This window comes from Spermophilus citellus, assembly GCF_964194105.1.
Source record: "Spermophilus citellus genome assembly, chromosome: 14".
NCBI classification, from domain to species: Eukaryota; Metazoa; Chordata; class Mammalia; order Rodentia; family Sciuridae; genus Spermophilus; species Spermophilus citellus.
Genome location: NC_138194.1, coordinates 21,104,727 through 21,126,109, shown reverse-complemented (window position 1 = coordinate 21,126,109; position 21,383 = coordinate 21,104,727). Strand labels below are relative to the sequence as shown.

Genomic DNA, 21,383 nt, shown 5'->3' with positions numbered 1-21,383 from the left:
AAACAAAAAGTTGTGAGAGAAAAATAATAATTGAAAGATCAACAGAAAATTTTAGATCATGGCATGCTTCTTAGCCTGCTTACAAATAATTAATTCCAGAACAGATAAGAAGGCATGAATACAAAGATAAGAACAATTAAGGAAACACCACCAAAAGCACAAAATAAAGAACAAGTAACTTGCCCTAGAGACAATGAAGTAATGTTTTCAAAACTTCAAAGAAAAATCATTCTCAATCAAAAATTCTGTACAAGTTTTCAATTATATACCAATGTATGATAAAAACATCTTCAGACATGCATTCTCAAAAATATTATCTTCTGTAAATCATTTCTGAAAGCCACTGAAAGATGTGTTCAACCAAGGCAAGGATGAAAACATAAAATATAGGATAAAAATGGAGATCTACACAGGAGAGAAGTAAATAAATTTCTTGAATAGTGGTAAAAGGACACATCAGGTTGACAATGTCCACAAAACAAAGAGGACACTAAGTTCAAATTGGAGCACATAGGAAGTTGTGGGTGGGCATTCTCCAAGAAAACGGAATTGATAGAATGCCTGTTATTTCTTTTTTTTTTTTATTGGTTGTTCACAACATTACAAAGCTCTTGACATATCATATTTCATACATTAGATTGAAGTGGGTTATGAACCCCCAGTTTTACCCCAAATGCAGATTGCAGAATCACGTCGGTTACACATCCACAATTTTACATAATGCCCTATTAGTAATTGTTGTATTCTGCTCCCTTTCCTATCTCCTACTATCCCCCCTCCCCTTCCCTCACATCTTCTCTCTCTACCCCATCTACTGTAATTCATTTCTCTCCTTGTTTATTTTCCCATTGAAATGCTTAACAACAAAGCAGTAAACGGATGGTCTCAAACTAAAAAGTTTCTTCTCAGCCAAAGAAACAATCTGTGAGGTGAATAAAAAACCTATATCTTGGGAGCAAATCTTTAACCCTCACATCAGAAACAGCACTAATCTCTAGGGTGTATAAAGAACTCAAAAAGCTAAACACCAAAAAAACAAATAACCCCAATCAATAAATGGGCCAACGACCTGAAGAGACACTTCTCAGAAGAGGATATACAAATCAACAAATTTATGAAAAAATGTTCATCATCGCTAGCCATTAGAGAAAAGCAAATCAAACTCTCACTCCAGTCAGAATAGCAGCTGTCAAGAACAGAAACAATAAGTGTTGGCGAGGATGTGGGGAAAAAGGTACACTTATACATTGCTGGTGGGACTGCAAATTGGTGCAGCCAATATGGAAAGCAGTATGGAGATTTCTTGGAAAATTGGGAATGGAACCACTATTTGACCCAGCTATCCCACTCCTCGATCTGTACCCAAACAACTTAAAAACACTGTACTACAGGGACACAGCTATATCAATGTTTGTAGCAGCACAATTCACAATACCTAAACTGTGGAACCAACCTAGATGCCCTTCAATAGATGAATGGATTAAAAAAATGTGGCATATATACACAATGGAATATTACTCAGCAATAAAGGAGAATAAAATCATGGCATTTGCAGGTAAATGGAAGGAGCTAGAGAAGATAATGCTAAGTGAAGTTAGCCAATCCCAAAAAAACAAATGCTGAATGTTTTCTCTGATATAAGGAGGCTGATTCATAGTGGGGTAGGGAGGAGGAGATGGAAGGAAAAGATAAACTCTAGATAGGGCAAAGGGGTGGAACGAGAAGGGAGGGGGCATGGGGTTAGAAATGATGGTCGAATGTGAAGGACATTATTATCCAAAGTACATGTATAAAGACACAAATTGGTGTGAACATACTTTGTATACAACCAGAGTATGGAAAATTGTGCTCTATATGTGTAATAAGAATTGTAATACATTCCACTGTCATATATAAATTTTAAAAATTAATTAAAAAATTGAAAAAAAAATAAATAAAATATTTAATGGTAATTAAAAGTATAAAACAAAAATAAATAAATAATTACCAAGCCCAAGGAAAACAAAAAGTTGTGAAAGAAAAATAATATTCACATTTTTAATATCATGTATCAAAATTATTGATTCACAATTGTGTAAATACTGAATAGAGTAGTATCTAACCCCACCTTGATATATTTGTACCGAGTGGGATACTGGAAGTACAGAAAACTTTCAGTGAATTTCAGATGGAAGTGAGATGAGAGTTGAAAAGACAGCTCAGTATTTATCCATGTTTAGAAGTATAATATAAGTGTATTATTTGGATATAAAGTGGTTAATACAAAAAAATCCAGTAGATTCAAAAGACTCTGAGAAGACACCTAAAGGCTCTAATGAGCAAATGTTGTAAACAAAATAAAACTTTTTGAAATACTTTCTTCTTACCTTAGGAAGCTCAGATAGTCTCTCATCACTTGTCAAAGAATGACTACTTGCACAAGAGGCACAATCTGAGATTTCTACAGCACCCTTACCATCTTCCCATTCATTATATTCACTAGCATCTTCCCTGTCACTGTCGATCTCCCAGTCAATAAACTGTAATTCATCTAAAAGATACAATTTAAAAACATTTTTTAATCTATTTCACATTTTCAGTACCTAATACATCCATGTTACTGGGTGATGTTTTTAAAAAATATATTGATAGTAAAAAGTAAATTTCTACTCTTTTCTCCAGTAACTGTCCCTCAGACTCACAAGTTGTTGGGATTACATACGTGTACCACCAAGCCCAGCTTTTTATTGTTTTTCAATACTTATAATTTCTCCAGCGTGTTCAAGAAAATATGATATATATGTTATTTTTTTCAGCTTTCTCACATATCTTAATTGTTCTCACTTAACATAATGAAGAGTTTTTCTTTTACCATTAAGGAATGAATATCCCCATTCTTTTCTACAATTTAGTATTCCACTACGTAACTGAACAATAATAGCCTATTTAAATCATCTACTAGAAATGATTTTTCAAATGTCTCCACCCAATAACTTTTTCTGTAGATTTCTTTCATCAATAAGGAAACAAATAAATTCAGCATTTAGTTTACTTCATAAGCATTAACTAGATGCTACTTTTGTAAAATTTTAAGTCTGAAAGCTAAATTATTTTCATATATTAAACAACCAAATATACTGATTCTAATCTGCTATGCTTAAATAAATGAAAGCAGTTATTAAAAAGATGAATAATTTTTGAGGGATAATACATAAACTTTTCCTACAATACAAAGAATGATACTCCTTAATAGTTACTTCAGCAACTCAGAAGGGTAATAAAATATCATGATCCTATTTTGTAGGTCTGATAGTAATAATTACACTTCCAGTAAAGTGAAGTAATATTAAAAAGAAAAAACGTACTATCTTTAATACCTGAATGGACCTAAAAATTTTAAAAAGACAGAAAATTTAAGCTAAAGTTAAAATATGGGATAAACAAAACAAAGTCTTTAACATGATACTGTTATTCCAGAAGCACAGTGAAAATCCATTATAATCATTAGAAAATACTAGAGGTTGGGGTGAGTTGTGTCTCTAGTAACTTAAGAAATTTTGCCAAAGTCATGTCCAATTCAAATGAAGAAGGGGAATTTTTTAAGAGAAAAACATTTTTTAAATTTAAACTTTTGTTTTTTCTTCTTAACCCCAATTCTGGCCTGTACAGACTAAAGTCTTTTGACTGTATGGCTAAAAAAAGGTCTAGGAATACTAAAGGTTATGAAGCCATCACACAGCAAAGAAGTCAGACATCTCTGGGTCTGAATATCAACTGGCACACTTATTGTGGGACTGGGGCAGTGACTTGACTTTTCAAAGTTCCAAATTTCTTCTATAAAATGAGGGTACTTCTTAGCTTGCAGGACATAGTATATAGGAAAGAAAATAACATATATAATGCCCAGTCAAGTGTCTGGGACAACATAATATCTTGACAAATGGAATAGCTGTCATTCACTAAAGGTAAAAAAAGAAAGACAGATTGGGGAATATGAGAAAAGAGAAGCAGAGGGGAAAGACAGAAATGTCCAGCAGCTGCAAACATGACTGCATACACTCCAAGGATAATTTACTTGTTATCTACAATTCAACTTTATATGAAAAGTCAACAATATGTTAACTGATTTTGAAGTAATCAGCCCAAGGAACCTTTCCATTTTATGAATAGAGTTTTGGAAACTACCAAATACTTCTTTTAATACAAGAAGACAACATAATTTTTTATTTTCAATGCCAGTTTTGAGATATAATTCATATACCATTACTATTTATCCAAGAAAAGCATACATTTGTCAATATTGAAATTATGTTCTAAAGTATGTGAATAAAAGCAACATAATTTCAATTAATATGCTTGAATTAATAATATAAGCACTATCAGCTTATTATAAACTTGAAATATCACTTCACCTGAGAACTACTAAAATATCAAGGGTTGTCACCAAAATGGCATACAAAATGTTCAAACCACCATACAAAATGTTTAATCACCTGCCAGAGAGGCTGTTCATCCAAACCTAACCTTGACTAAGTATCTAACATGAACTATCAGAGTTAAAAGTCACAAGTTATTTTGAAAGCATTAAGATTTTTAAATACTCCAGATTTTTTAATTTGCAAAAGGACATAATTTCCATAATAACACAAATACGGTTATCAATTAGAGGTGATATTATACTACAGAGGACCAACATATTTAGTTGTCAAAAACTGGGGGTGGAGGGTACTACTGTGATCTAGTGGGTAGAGGCCAGGGATGTTTCAAAACACCCTACATAATATGCATAGGAAATTTCTCCTTATAGCAGAATTACCTGGCTCCAAATGGCAATGGTATCAAGGTTGAGAAACTTGTTTTTAAACAAACTAAAACATGATGCAGTATAAAAGGCCATCAGAACAGAAATTTGATGTTATACTTCTACCACACATTGGTTGTCACAGTATTTATTCAATGTTAATAAGTGGGCAAGAAGGTAGCATGGGTGTAGCATTATGTGGGAGTTGAGAGAACTGGTTTTAGCATCAAAGAGACTGAAATTAAATTCCAACCAATTCTGATAAGTCTAAGCCTAACTTGTGAACTGTCAAAATAATACCAGTAATATCTATCTCTTAGACTTATAAGAAATATTAAAAGAGAAAATGTTTTTAAAGATGTTATCAAAGAGGCTAGGTCTATTAATAAAAAATATAAAAAAGAACGTTTCTTCCAATATTGAACCCAGTATTTAATAGAAACTGAATTTCTTACAAAATTAGCAATTTACCTTCACTGGCCCCATCTTCTGGACATAAAATATTCCTGTTATGGAACTTATTTATTATAGAGCCATGTTCATTAGCTCTCTGTGATTTAGGAAGTGTTTTGTCTTCATCTGACAGATCACTTCCACTGGAACTCCATGTTATATCTGTAAGCTCATTGGTATTCTTAGATGTGGTAATTTCTGTTAAAGAAAAAGAAAATACATAAATATAATCATAATGTTATTTATTAGAATAATATTTTGTGCACGCTACTTTGCCAAAGTCTCAACATACAAAACTCTGATGAAAATAAAAACAATGACTTATAACAAATCTTGCTGCCTAAAGCTCCATGTACAACTTCAAAAAGACTTTGCATTAAATCCAAGTTACAAGAAAAAGAAGTAAAACTTTTGAGGTAAGTTATAAAGACAAATTATGAAAGGAGCACAAAAGAAAACTGGAAAAATAAGAGTTGAAGTATCAACATAGAATAGTTTATAAAACCACAAGTGAAAAAGCACAAAACAAGGCCCAAACCACAAAACCAATATATATGAATAAAAATGTGTGCTTCCCATGCCATGCAAGAACCCTGGTAGCATTAGAGTGCTTAAAAACTTTTGCATGTAATTAATTTTTTTATTTTGAGATAGTAGATTCATAGTTTAAAGAAAGAGTATAGAGACCCTTTATATCTTCCAATGGCAATATCTTGTAAAACTGTAGTATAATATCACATCCCGGATATTGACACAGATCAAGTCAAAATTAATTAAGATGCCCTGGGTTAATTTACCATAGCCATAACACTTCCCTCTCTCACACATTAATCCTGACCCCTGGCAACCACTAATCAGTTTTGCATTTCTAATGTTTATTATCATTTAGTAATGTTATACAAATGAAATCAGTCCTTTTAGGACTGTTTTTCCCCCCACTCAGCATAATACTCAAGACATTCATCAAAACAATTTTGTGTACAAATAGTTACTTTCTTTTTATTACTAAATAAGATTCCACGGTATGAATATACCATAGTTTATTTAATCATTTACCCACTGAGGATATATGTATTATTTCCAATTTAGGGCTATGATGAATAAAGTAGCTTATAAACATGTACATAAGATTTTATACGGATGTAATTTTCATCTTCTGAGATAAATACCTAAGAGTACAATTCCTGGGTTGTATAATACTTGCATGTTTACTCTTGTAAGGAACTGCCAAAGTGTTTTCCAGAGAAGCTGAAAATTTTATAGTCCACTATCAATTAGTGGACTAACTCTCCACATGAGGCCTCATTAGCAGCTGGTGTTTTTACCCCTTTTTATTTTAGTCATTGTGATAGATGGAACACCTAGAAGGAGTGAGGCTACTATATCTTTATAGAATCACAAGTCAATAGCAAACTTTTCTGATATTGATCAGAAAAGAAATATGCAACTAATAAAAACCATTCATTATATTCATAAGTGTAGCTATAATGCTAAAACTATTATTCTTTCTTATCCCACATTTTATGGAATTTGTGAAAATTTCAAAGTTCAATTTCAAAGTCATTTCAATATTCTATAGGATAAAAGACATTTATTTATAATTTATGTTTTACAGAAAAGGAAACATAGGCTTAGATGTTAAGTGGTTTCGTTTAATGCATATGTATAGAACCCATGTGATAAAGTAAACCATAAGAAAAAAAGAAATAGCATAGTCCTGTCCTAAAAAAAAAAAAATGTGATCTCAAAATAGTAGTCATGAAAATACAAATTAAATATTATGCTAGAGGTATACTATAACATAATGGTGGCATACACACAAAAAAATTTTCCACTCCTATTGATCAGGATAGGAAGACTCACTGAAAACCTCATGTCAAGAAAAACAGCACTTACAATGGACAAAAACAAAATAATCAACATTTACTAAACACTTACTTTATGCCATAAAAATCTAGAATTACTGAAGTAGCCTATTCTTCAAAATATAAAAGGAAAAATAAACATTCTAAATTGCCTAAGACTGCATTTCTATTTAAATATAAATAATTAATAAAACTAAACTATGTACTTGTCTGCAAAAGACAACACCAATCACATTATGCATCTGAAAAACTAAACAAAAAAGTAAAATGATCATAATCTGCATATTATAAAACAAACAACTACAAAAATAAAGAAAACGGAAAAACTACTACCAAAATTAAGGAAATGCTTTAAATAAAGGTAGCAAAGTACAAAATATTATACAGAAACCAAATTCAAAACAGTAGTTAATAAATATCAAATATGTAAAAGAAAATTAAAAGGCACATAAAATCTAAATGAAGGAAATTTTTCAGACTTCCAAAGAATTTATAAAAGAAGACTAGAACAAATGGAAAGATACTTACTGAGACTTGGTATCTAATCACAAATAAATGGTCTCCTAGTGCCGTTTCATTGTGCACAGATAAGGCTAAGCGTCTTTTCATGTGTTTGGATATTTGCTTTACTGCAAGCAGCTCATTCATAATCTTTATTTTTATAAGAGTTATCTCCCTCCAGATTAATTTCTAATGTTTTCTTTGCTATGAAGATCAGTCTTTGTACTATAAAGTACAAGTAACCCTCCTTTTGTTTTTCTGGATTTTACATTGTGTATATAATTTGCAATTTTTGCCACAAAGTTCCCAATTCCCTTTTTTTTAAAAAAAAAAAATATTTTTTAGTTGTAGTTGGACACAATACCTTTATTTTATTTATTTATTTTTATGTGGTGCTGAAGATTGAACTCAAGGCCTCCCACATGCTAGGCGAGTGCTCTATCACTGAACGACAACCCCAGCACCCCCCCCCTTTTTTTCTTAAATATTTTTTTAGTTGTAGATAAACACAATACATTTATTTATTTATTTATTTTTATCTATCTATCTATCTATCTATCTATTTATTTATTTAATGTGGTGCAGAGGATGGAACCCAGTGCCTCAAGCATGCAAGGCAAGTGCTTTACCACTGAGCCGCAACCCCAGCCCTTCCCCTTTTTATTTAGACAAATTTATCAACTTTCATTATTACTAGGTTGTAAACCGTTTAAAAGGGCTTCCCAAATGCAATGCTTCCTTTGTTCATCTGGTAGTTGCAGCTCAGATCCACACTCCGGCAGTCTAGCTTCTGAGTCCACATTCTTAACCATTACACGGATCTCCCAAGGGAGCTGGAGACCTGCAGTCTCTTTCATTATGAGCTTAGTGTGAGACTCCTAGAAAATATGTAATTGTCTGGTACTTTTCTATTAAAAGAGATAGCGTAATTAATAGCCATCTCATTCAAATTCTCAGTAACCAGGACTCTAGACTTATAAACTAAACTACATAAGTTACAGAGTTGAAACCACTATCAGGAATTTATTAGTCAGTAATTCATTTTACTTGCTGAAAAGGAACACCCTTGAGATTAAGGGCCATTTCCGTGAAATCTAGGAAGGATATTAAGCCGACTATGAAAACAGGCAGAAGTACTCATTTTCTTTGTTTCTTCATGGTTTGCTTTATCAGAGGGGTTCCTTCCTCATGATTTGCTGTATTGGAAGGATTCTGTAAAAATGTACTGAACGAAAAGAAGTACATTTACGAACATTTCTGAGTAACCACTATGTGCTGGCACCTGATGGTCTATGCTGAATTATGTCTTCCAAAAATTCATCTGTTGAAGTCCTTACCTCCTACCAGTGCCTCACACATGCTAGGCAAGCGTTCTGCCACTGAGTCACAACCCTGGCTCCTATGCCAGTTATTCTATGAAACAGTGTTTTATGAATTCTGAAGAAATGTTTTGGTATATTTTCTTTCTTTTTCCTATGTGTATTACTGGACATGAAACCCAGAGCCTTACCCATGATAGGGGAGCTCTCTACCACTGAACTACATCCCCAACCCTTATTTTGATTTTATTTTAAATAGGGTCTCACTAAATTAACCAGGTTGGCCTCAATCATGCAATCCTCCTGGCTTAGCCTCCAGAACAACTGGGATTAAAGTCTTACTCCTTCACGCCAGGCCTTCTTCTTCATATACATAAAAAAAGAACCCTCTTAAGTGTTAGTAAAATATTATGGCTTAGAATGTTTAGTGTCTTCATCACAGAAAGTTATTCCATTCCCAGGAACTTTAGGCAGACTCTCACATAACTCTGCCATCAGACATATCAGCTATTGCTGCCATTAATTATCTGCTAAGTATGAGCCTCTGAGCTAAGTATTCATTCTATCTATTGTTTTTAACCTCACTTACTACTCACAATAATCAATGAGGCTCAATATTATGCCCATTTTCCAGATACAGAAATTGAGGGTCAGAGCATTTAGCTTATTTTTCCATGATTACAGCCAGAACATAGTAAGATTTACTAAAGTCACAAGTTCATCTTCTTCATCTCCAGTAACTGACTGACTACAGTCAGTAACTACTGACCACAGTAGCAAAGCCAGAAGTCTATCTGATATATGTTCCTTCTTCTCCATTACCACAAACCCTAATTTTATTGGCAGCAACATGACTCTGTAAAAATCCCTAATTTCATTAACCTATCCCTGGTAGAGATTCTTTCCCAAAGAAAGGTAATGTTCACTCAGCAAAAATCCTTAGTACCCACACTCTTCCCAAAAATTCAGCCTTGAGAATTCAGTTACCATTTCATGTTTGTGAGAACCAACCCCCATACTAAGGTTGCAAAGGGCAGAATCAGTTAGGCCCTCTGGATATCTTGTTGCAGGAGATAAATTCAACCCCTAGAATTTGAACAGAGTTTCCTAATATCTATAGCTGGAAAGCTTCCCCAAACTGATTCACCAAGTAACAAGACATTGTTCATAGCCTAAAGCAGTATAGACCATATAGCACAGGTCCTAAGTTTATTTCCCACAAGATTTTTCTAGGAATCAAACCCACAGCCATTTCTTTTCTTTTTTGATGTTTTTAAAACACAAATGTAGACTACCAAACTATGTAAGTAACAGAAAGAAAGCAAAGAATCACCAAAGGATGTATTGGCCTTACACCTTCTCTCTAAAGAAATCAACAAAGTAGTATTACCTTTCTTTGGTTTTGGAGCTAATTCAAGGTCCTTTTCTGAAAGAGTCACCTTTTCAGTTGTTGGTGTCTGCAGGCAAAATAACAGTAAAGTAATTTACATGACAATAGATTAAAAACCAACAATACTTTGTAAAATATTCAGTCTTAAATTATACTTTCCTTAATATATTCTTGTTTCCCTTTACTTATATTTGTAAGTATTGCCAAAGCACATAATACTTACATTCTTTTTTTTCTTAAATATTTTTAGTTGTAGATGGACATAATGCCTTTATTTATTTATATGTGGTGCTAAGGATCAAAGCCGGTGCCTCACATGTGCTATGCAAGCACTCCACCACTGAGCCACAACCCCAACCCATTGCTTATATTCTTATAAACTTATTTTTTTCCAGAATTGAAACAGAGTTGACTGATCAAAACATTTCAAGTGCTGAGTGGCTTTGTTGAATGGCAGTGTGGATGTTTATGAGTGGATCGATGAGACATTTGATAACAGGTCAAAATGCAGATCTTTGTGAAGACCCTAATTGACAAGGCAATCATGTCAAGGCCAAGATCCAGGATAAAAAAAAAAGGCATTCCCTTGACTAGCAGGGGCTCACCTCTAGAGGCAAGCAGCTGGAAGATGACTGTACTCTGACTACAACAATCCTCTGCACCTGATCCTTCATTTGAAGGGTAACAATTCATTCTTATGTCTGTATTCACAATACACAGTGATGGCATTATGCTGCACTATAGCCATTTGCCCCAACTTAAGTTCAGAAATTGCCACTAACAGTCATAGCTCCATCTGTCCAAAATGTTAATAAAGTTTTGTTGTATTATCAACAAAAAAATTTCACATTAATATTCAATATTAATGTTCACATATATGACTCTGACACTTGAGGTCCTTATTACTGTTTGTCTCTACATTATCTTTAGAGTTTATGATACCATTCCTCTATTTTGTAATTTATAACTTGTACAAAAATTAACCAGAATCTCATAGACAAAAGGTTCTGAATATATGAACATTTCATAAATATACTTCATGTAAAGTAGTATGTTCAATTGTTTCACTTCTGAAAACATTCTCAGTATGTATCCTCCATTTACAAACAAGTACAAAGGTTCTGCATAGCCTAACAAGGTGATACTAATTTGCCACAATTATTAAAGGAATTCAAGGAATGGGGGAAAAATACTGCATCAATTATAATATATGGAAAAGAAAATAGGAAAGGGAATTCCAAAGAAATGTAATCACAGCAGCATGAACACTGAGGAATCTTATCATTTACCCTTCTGCATAGGGAAAACAATTTTACAGCTACTTTACCAGAGTCCTAGGAGTGTCCTGAAATCCTTCTCCACACTTAAGCCATGCTTCAGAGAGGGAGGCAACTGCTCCCACTGTCCTGAGACCTGTTCTGCACTGTAGTGGCTTCTCTTCTGGAAAGGATGGATACTCTATACACCAATTCCTTTTCCTCTGTGGAAATGATTTTTAAAGGAAAAAATATTTCAACTTCATTAAACATACATTAAGTTGTCAACTAGCAATTTAGAAACCCAAGAATGACAGTAATAAAGGCACAGTTTTTTAATGTCTCTGAATCTTCACATAAAGATAGAACAAATACATAGCAAATCCAAAATGAACAGACAACATTTACTAGCAGTCAACCAAGTCCAAAATACAAGTGGGTGAGGACAAACTATCACCCCTCCAAAGTCCCAAATAACATCAGGGGTCAAAGTAGGCCCTGGGAACCTAGACATCCACAGTTCACCATGAAGTACACCTGGCCTATTTCATTATTCACTAGGAAGCAGAGCAGCCCGGGACTACTTGAATAAGCCATATCTCCTTGCTAAATAAGGGAAAAGCTAAAGAGAAATTAGGAGTAGAATCCACTCAGCTACACAGGAATAAGAGAGACTATAAAAAGGTCCAGGTAAAGCAGTGCATCTAGCAGAGCCAGTAGCATTAATGTAACAAGTAAAAAAGTGGCCATATGGCGCGTCAAGCCAGACTGGAGGCGGAAGACTCCTGGTGCCCAGCCAGACCGGAGGAGGAAGTCCGGCCCCGCCCCGAGTACTAGCCCGGAGGAAGCCCATCAACCCTTAAAACCCATCAAAAGGGGTGTGGCTACCAGCACAGTTCTGCGGCTGATCCAGGTACCCGGTTTCCAACTCCCCCACCCTTAGCTGCGATAACTCAAAATATTTCCCACAAGCTTTTGGGAGTTGCAGCTATCAACACAAAACAACAACTGTACAGGCACCTGGTTTCTACCTCACAGACTAGAGCACGGAAGATACAGGGGAAAGCTCATTTCCTTTCACACAGGCTATACACACCACCCTGAATACAGAGGCTCAAGCTAGGAATAGACAACGCCACCCACTGGAAGCAAGGAAAACAGTGTTCTGAGAGACTTTTTTTTTCTTTCTTTCTCTCTTTTCTTCTCTCTCTTCCACAACTTCAGCATATGTGAAACCAAGAACTGTGCATGAACAACCAAACTACCAAAGTAATATAATATAGAAGAATTGCATATACCCCATCTTCACCCCATTTTTTTTCTTTATTTCTATTTTACTTTCCTTTTCCTTCTCTTATTTCTCTTTTCTTCCTTGTTATTTTTTCTTTTTTTTTTCATTCGTATTCTCTCTATCCCACTTTCAATCTCTTAACCTTTGCTATCTATACATAGGGTAACTATCTAAATTCAGATAGGAGGTTGAGTATATACATTCTTCCATAAATTACCAGTCTATTGGTTAGAGTTCTCCAAAGGTGCTAAGTTAGTTTAACCTCATACCCTCACTCCTTTCCCTCTAAGTATAACATCCTTCGTCTGAAATTAAGTATTCTATATGCCACCAGATATGGTTCGCCTTTCATGAAACTAATGAATATATTCTTAAGTAATAATTAAAACCAATATCTATAGTCTTAGAATGTAACTATAAATGTATTAATAATGAAAATTGGTGCTTAGATAATGTACTGTTGATATTGGGAACTGTTAACATTGTCTTTCTCCGCAAGAGGGATTTTGGAGCTATACAAGAAGAATACAAATATATAAGGGGAAAAACATTAGCACAACAGTTTCACAAAGCTAGAAAGAATCATGAGCAGTATGAAAAGACAAGGAAAGAAAGGACCACAAAAAATACAGGTCAATTCAACATTAGATGAGGTAATATCTGCAGCTGATGGAATGTCAGACAAAGAGTTCAGGATATACATGCTTCAGATGATCTGGAGTCTCAAGGAAGACATTATACAGCAAATTCAGACAATGAAAAATCACTCTGACAATGAATTACATAAACAAATCCAAGAAGCAAAAGATCAACTCTATAGGGAGATAGAGGATATAAAAAACAAATAAACAGAAATCCTGGAAATGCAGGAAACAATAAACCAAATTAAAAACTCAAATGAGAGTATTACCAGCAGAATAGAACACTTAGAAGATAGAACTTCAGACAATGAAGACAAAGTTTTTCAACTTGAAAAGAACAGAGACAGCTCAGCAAGAATGTTAAGAAATCATGAGCAGAACAAACAAGAATTATGGGATAACATCAAGAAACCAAACCTAAGAGTTATTGGGATACAAGAGGGTATAGAGGTCCAAAAAGGGAATGAGCAATATATTCAATGAAATAATACTAGAAAACTTCCAAGACTTAAAGAATAAAAAAGAAATCCAAATACTAGAAGACTACAGGACACCGAATGTACAAAATCATAAGAGATCCACACCAAGACACATAATAATGAAGATGCCCAACATACAGAATAAGGAGAGAATCTTAAAAGCCAAAACAGAGAGGAAGCTGATTACATTTAGGGGTAAACCAATCAGGGGTAAACCAATCAGGATAACCGCTGATCTTTCAACACAGACTCTGAAAGCTAGAAGATCCTGGAACAACATATTTCAAACGCTGAAAGAAAAAGGGTTCCAACCAAGAATCATGTATCCAGCGAAATTAACCTTCAGGAGTGAAGATGAAATAAAAATCTTCCACGACAAACAAAAGTTAAAAGAATTTGCAGCTAGAAAACCAGCTCTTCAAAACATCCTTGGCAAAATATTACAGGAAGAGGAAATGAAAAATAAAAATGAAAACCAACAGCAGGAGGTAGTACAGTAAAGGAAAAACTAAGCATAGAGGAAAAACAAATAATGTTAAGTAACAAACATAACCAATATGGCTGGAAATACAAACCATATCTCAATAGTAAACCTAAATGTTAATGGCTTAAATGCACCAATCAAAAGACATAGGCTAGTAGAATGGATTAAAAAAAAAAAAGATCCAACAATATGCTGCTTACAGTATAGGAAGAGACATACACAGACTGAAGGTGAAAGGTTGGGAAAAATCATATCACTCATACGGACCCCGGAAGCAAGCAGGAGTGTCCATACTTATATCAAATAAAATAGACTTCAAGCCAAAGTTAATCAAAAGGGATAAACAAGGACACTACATACTGCTCAAGGGAACCATACACCAACAAGACTTGACGATCATTAATATATATGCCCCAAACAATGGTGCAGCTACATTCATCAAACAAACTCTTCTCAAGTTCAAGAGTCTAATAGACCACAACACAATAATCATGGGAGATTTTAACACACCTCTCTCACCACTGGACAGATCTTCCAAACAAAAGTTGAATAAAGAAACCATAGAGCTCAATAATACAATTAATAATTTAGACTTAATTGATATATACAGAGTATACCACCCAACATCAAGCAGATACACTTTCTTCTCAGCAGCACATGGATCCTTCTCAAAAATAGACCATATATTATGTCACAGGGCAAATCTTAGCAATTACAAAAGAGTTGAGATACTACCATGCATTTTATCTGATCATAATGGAATGAAATTGGAAATCAATAATAAAATGAGAAAGGAAAAATCCTACATCACATGGAGATTAAACAATATGCTACTGAATGAACAAAGGGTTACAGAAGACATCAAAGAGGAAATTAAAAAATTCTTAGAGGTAAACGAAAACTCAGACACAACATATCGAAATCTCTGGGACACTATGAAAGCAGTACTAAGAGGAAAATTCATTTCATGGAGTTCATTCCTTAAAAGAAGGAAAAGCCAACAAATAAATGACCTCACACTACACCTCGAAGCCTTAGAAAAAGAAGAACAAATCAGCAGCAAATACAGTAGAAGGCAAGAAATAATTAAAATTAGAGCTGAAATCAATGAAATCGAAACAAAAGAAACAATTAAAAAAATTGACAAAACTAAAAGTTGGTTCTTTGAAAAAATAAATAAGATTGATAGACCACTAGCCACGCTAACAAAGAGGAGAAGAGAGAGAACCCAAATTACTAGCTTACGGGATGAAAAAGGCAACATCACAACAGACAATTCAGACATACAGAAGATAATTAGAAATTATTTTGAAACCCTATACTCTTATAAAATAGAAGATAGTGAAGGCATCGATAAATTCCTTAAGACATATGAACTACCCAGATAGAGTCAGGAAGATATAAACAACCTAAACAGACCAATATCAAGTGAGGAAATAGAAGAAGCCATCAAAAGACTACCAACCAAGAAAAGCCCAGGACCGGATGGATATACAGCAGAGTTTTACAAGAACTTTAAAGAAGAACTAATACCAATACTACACAATCTATTTCAGGAGATAAAAAAAGAGGGAGAACTTCCAAATTCATTATATGAGGCCAATATCACTCTGATCCACAAACCAGATAAAGACACCTCAAAGAAAGAAAACTACAGACCAATATCCATAATGAATTTAGGTGTAAAAATCCTCAATAAAATTCTGGCAAATCGTATACAAAAACATATCAAAAAGATAGTGCACCATGATCAAGTAGGATTCATCCCTGGGATGCAAGGATGGTTCAATATACGGAAATCAATAAATGTTATTCACCACATCAATAGACTTCAAGATAAGAACCATATGATCATCTTGATAGACGCAGAAAAAGCATTCAATAAAGTACAGCATCCCTTTATGTTCAAAACATTAGAAAAACTAGGGATAACAGGAAGTAACCTCGACATTGTAAAAGCTATCTATGCTAAGCCTCAGGCTAGCATCATTCTGAATGGAAAAAAACTGAAGGCATTCCCTCTAAAATCTGGAACAAGACAGGGATGCCCTCTCTCACCACTTCTATTCAATATAGTTCTCGAAATACTGGCCAGAGCAATTAGACAGACAAAAGAAATTAAAGGCATTAAGATAGGAAAAGAAGAACTTAAATTATCACTATTTGCGGATGATATGATCCTATACCTAGAAGACACAAAAGGGTCTACAAAGAAACTACTAGAGCTAAGAAATGAATTCAGCAAAGTGGCAGGATATAAAATCAACACCCATAAATCAAAGGCATTCCTGTATATCAGCGACAAATCTTCTGAACTGGAAATGAGGAAAACCACCCCATTCACAACATCCTCAAAAAAAAATAAATAAATAAAATACTTGGGAATCAACCTAACAAAAGAGGTGAAAGATTTATACAATGAAAACTACAGAACCCTAAAGAGAGAAATAGAAGAAGATATTAGAAGATGGAAAAATATACCCTATTCATGGATAGGCAGAACTAACATCATCAAAATGGCGATATTACCAAAAGTTCTCTATAGGTTCAATGCAATGCCAATCAAAATCCCAACAGCATTTCTTGTAGAAATAGAGAAAGCAATCATGAAATTCATATGGAAAAATAAAAGACCCAGAATAGCAAAAGCAATTCTAAGCAGGAAGTGTGAATCAGGAGGTGTAGCGATACCAGATTTCAAACTATACTACAGAGCAATAGTAACAAAAACAGCATGGTACTGGTACCAAAACAGGCGGGTGGACCAATGATATAGAATAGAGGACACAGAAACCAATCCACAAAATTACAACTATCTTATATTTGATAAAGGGGCTGAAAGCATGCAATGGAGGAAGGATAGCATCTTCAACAAATGATGCTGGGAAAACTGGAAATCCATATGCAACAAAATGAAACTGAATCCCCTTCTCTCGCCATGCACAAAAGTTAACTCAAAATGGATCAAGGACCTTGATATCAAATCAGAGACTACGCGTCTGATGGAAGAAAATGTTGGCTCCGATCTACATATTGTGGGGTCGGGCTCCAAATTCCTTAATAGGACACCCATAGCACAAGAGTTAATAACAAGAATCAACAAATGGGACTTACTTAAACTAAAAAGTTTTTTTCTCAGCAAGAGAAACAATGAGAGGTAAACAGGGAGCCTACATGATGGGAACAAATTTTTACTCCTCACACTTCAGATAGAGCCCTAATATCCAGAGTATACAAAGAACTCAAAAAATTAAACAATAAGAAAACAAATAACCCAGTCAACAAATGGGCCAAAGACCTGAACAGACACTTCTCAGAGGAGGACATACAATCAATCAACAAGTACATGAAAAAATGCTCACCATCTCTAGCAGTCAGAGAAATGCAAATCAAAACCACCCTAAGATACCATCTCACTCCAGTAAGATTGGCAGCCATTCTGAAGTCAAACAACAAGTGCTGGCGAGGATGTGGGGAAAAGGGTACTCTTGTACATTGCTGGTGGGACTGTAAAATGGTGCGGCCAATTTGGAAAGCAGTATGGAGATTCCTGGGAAAGCTGGGAATGGAACCACCATTTGACCCAGCTATTGCCCTTCTCGGACTATTCCCTGAAGACCTTAAAAGAGCGTACTACAGGGATACTGCCACATCGATGTTCATAGCAGCACAATTCACAATAGCTAGAATGTGGAACCAACCCAGATGCCCTTCAATAGATGAAAGGATAAAAAAAAAAAATGTGGCATTTATGGAGTATTACTCTGCACTAAAAAATGACAAAATCATGGAATTTGCAGGGAAATGGATGGCACTAGAGCAGATTATGCTTAGTGAAGCTAGCCAATCCCTAAAAAACAAATACCAAATGTCTTCTTTGATATAATGAGAGCAACTATGAACAGAGCAGGGAGGAAGAGTAGGAAGAAAAGATTAACATTAAACAGAGACATGAGATGTGAGGGAAAGGGAGAGAAAAGGGAAATTGCATGGAAATGAAGGGAGACCCTCATTGCTAAACAAAATTACATATAAAAGTTTGTGAGGGGAATGGGAAAATAAACAAGGAGAGAAATGAATTACAGTAGATGGGGTAGAGAGAGAAGATGGGAGGGGAGGGGAGTGGGGATAGTAGGGGATAGGAAAGGGAGCAGAATACAACAATTACTAATAGGGCATTATGTAAAATTGTGGATGTGTAACCGACGTGATTCTGCAATCTGCATTTGGGGTAAAACTGGGGTTTCATAACCCACTTCAATCTAATGTATGAAATATGATATGTCAAGAGCTTTGTAATGTTGTGAACAGCCAATAAAAAAAATTTAAAAAAATAAATAATAAATAAAAAAAAAAGAAAAATCAACCCACAACAAATAGCAACAACAAATCTTGTTGGAGGGAAAATTATCATTTCCAGGGTTGCCACATTTTAATATTCATATCCAGTCATATACACTTGTCATATCCAGTTGCAAAAAAATAAGAAAGTATAGTCCATATAGAATGTGTGCAGATAGTGATCTAATGAGACAAAGATGTTAAATCAATTGTCTTAAACATATTCAAAGAGCTAAATGAAACCATGGGCAGAACTCTAAAGGAAATTAAGAGCAGGTAATGTCAATGTAACAAATAAGGCATTAACAGAAATTACAAAAATGAGCCAAGTGTAATTTAAATTTAAGAGCTAAAGTTTTCTAGAGGGTTCACTGGCAAATTTGAAGAAAGAAGAATAATCAAGGGCTGGGGATGTGGCTTAAGCGGTAGCGCGCTCGCCTGGCATGCGTGCGGCCCGGGTTCGATCCTCAGCACCACATACCAACAAAGATGTTGTGTCCGCCAAGAACTAAAAAATAAATATTAAAAATATTCTCTCTCTCTCTCTCTCTCTCTCTCTCTCTCTCTCTCTCTCTCTCCTCTCTCACTCTCTCTAAAAAAAAAAAAAAGAAGAAGAAGAAGAATCAGTGAATTTGAAGACAGGCAAAAAGATTGTCCTACCTAAGGGAGCAGAAAAAAAAAAAAAAGAATGAAGAGACATCAAAGATATACAGAATACTAAGTATACCATAATAAATGTAATGAAAGTTCTAGAGGGAAAAGAGAAAGAATATTTGAAGAATAAATAGCCCCAAACTCAATAAACTCAGCTTATTCTGAGGAGGGCAAAGCCAACAAGATCCACACTGAGATTCATATTGCAATTAAACTGTCCAGAGCCTAAGACATAAGACAGAGAGAATCTTGAAATTAGCAAGAAAGAAGTGATATAAAAGGTATCCTCAGTGAGATTAATAGCAGATTTCTCATCCAGAAACCACGGAGGCCAACAGGCAATGAGACAGAATGTTTAGCATGCTAGCAAAGGGGGAAGGCATCAAACAAGAATTATTTATTTGACAAAACTATCTTTCAAAAATGAAACACAACCAGGCTCAATGGCACATGCCTGTAATCCCAGGTACTCTGGAGACTGAGGCAAAAGAGTTACTTAAGCCCACAAGTTTGAGACCAGACTGAGCAACATACACACACACATGAGCACAAATAAAATGAAGCAGAAATTAAGACATTCCCAGATTGGAAGGAAGGAAGGAAGGAAGAAAGGAAGGAAGGAAGGAAGGGAGGGAGGGAGGGAGGGGAAGGAAGGAAGGAAGGAAGGAAGGGGAAGGGGAAGGGGAAGGGGAAGGGGAAGGGGAAGGGGAAGGGGAAGGGAAGGAGGGAGAGAAGGAAGGAAGGGGCGAGTGAGCGAGAGCTGAGGAAGTTTATAACCAGCAGAGTTTTCCTACAAGAAATGCTATAGGGAGCTGATAGACTGAAATGAATAGTGACTAACACAAAGCCATACATACAAAAAAGACCAATGTAAGTAAATTTTAAAGCCTGTACTATTCTGTTCTTTAATTCGTAACTCTTTTATCCTATACAATTAAGAAGCAAATGCACAAACATAATTATGTCTGTTAATGAACGAATGATACATAGAGACGCCATTAGTGAAAATAACATAAAGGATATGAAGCTGTATGGGAGCAGTATTTTTTGTGTTTTTCCAACTAAGATGGCATTGATCCAAACTAGATTGTTAGAGTTCAGATGACTTCATATAAACCCCAGGGAAACAACTAAAGGGGAAAAATATCAAAAAGAAAGAGAAATAAGAATCAAAACAGTAGAGAAAACAAATTCTTACAAATGATAAAAGTAATAGAGAAATTAAGGAACAAAATGTTGTAAAATATACAGAAAATAAAAACAAAATTGCATTAATTCTTCCTTATAAGTAATTGAAATGTAAGTAGATTAAACTGTTCACTTAAAACACAGATATTGGTAGAATAGATTAAAAGAGCATGATATAAACATATGCTATCTATAAAAGGTTCACTTTTATGACCAAAACACAAAAAGGTTGAAAGTGAAAGGACAGAAAGATAATCCAAGCAAGCAGTAATTAATTATAGCTGGGATGGCTATACTAGTATCAGACAAATTAGAATTCAAGATAAAACACTGTTGAGACAAAGCAGAAAATGTCATTAAAAGAGTCAAATCATAGTAAAGTTAGACCATCTATAAATATATACACATCTAACAACATAGTCTCAGAATATATTAAACTAAAACAGAATTAAAAGAAAAACTTAACAGTTCTATAAAAATCAGACATTTTGATATCCTACTTTCACCAGTACACAAATAATTAGTAAGGCAATACAGGGCTTGAACACACTATAAACTCACTAAACCTTACAGACATATGGAACACTATTCAAACACAAAATAATGCACATTTATCTTAGATGTACAGAAAACATTTTGCAAGATAGACCAAAAAATGTTTCTCAATAAATTTTAAAATATTGATATCATATAAAGTGTCTTCTTTGAGCAAAATGAAAATAGACATTAACACCAAAAGAT

The 21,383-nt window shown here is 34.5% G+C and overlaps 1 protein-coding gene across 1 annotated transcript in view; it reads right to left on the bottom strand.

Annotated features, from left to right (window-relative positions):
- Positions 1-21,383, bottom strand: part of SPIDR (scaffold protein involved in DNA repair) — a 423,741-nt gene that overhangs the window by 374,048 nt on the left and 28,310 nt on the right. The window contains exons 2-5 of the mRNA XM_081265658.1: positions 11,636-11,788; positions 10,309-10,375; positions 5,252-5,431; positions 2,367-2,530 (exon numbers count right to left, since the gene is read on the bottom strand). Coding sequence (XP_081121784.1) covers positions 2,367-2,530; positions 5,252-5,431; positions 10,309-10,375; positions 11,636-11,788 — 564 coding nt within the window. The remainder of the gene's footprint in view (positions 1-2,366; positions 2,531-5,251; positions 5,432-10,308; positions 10,376-11,635; positions 11,789-21,383) is intronic.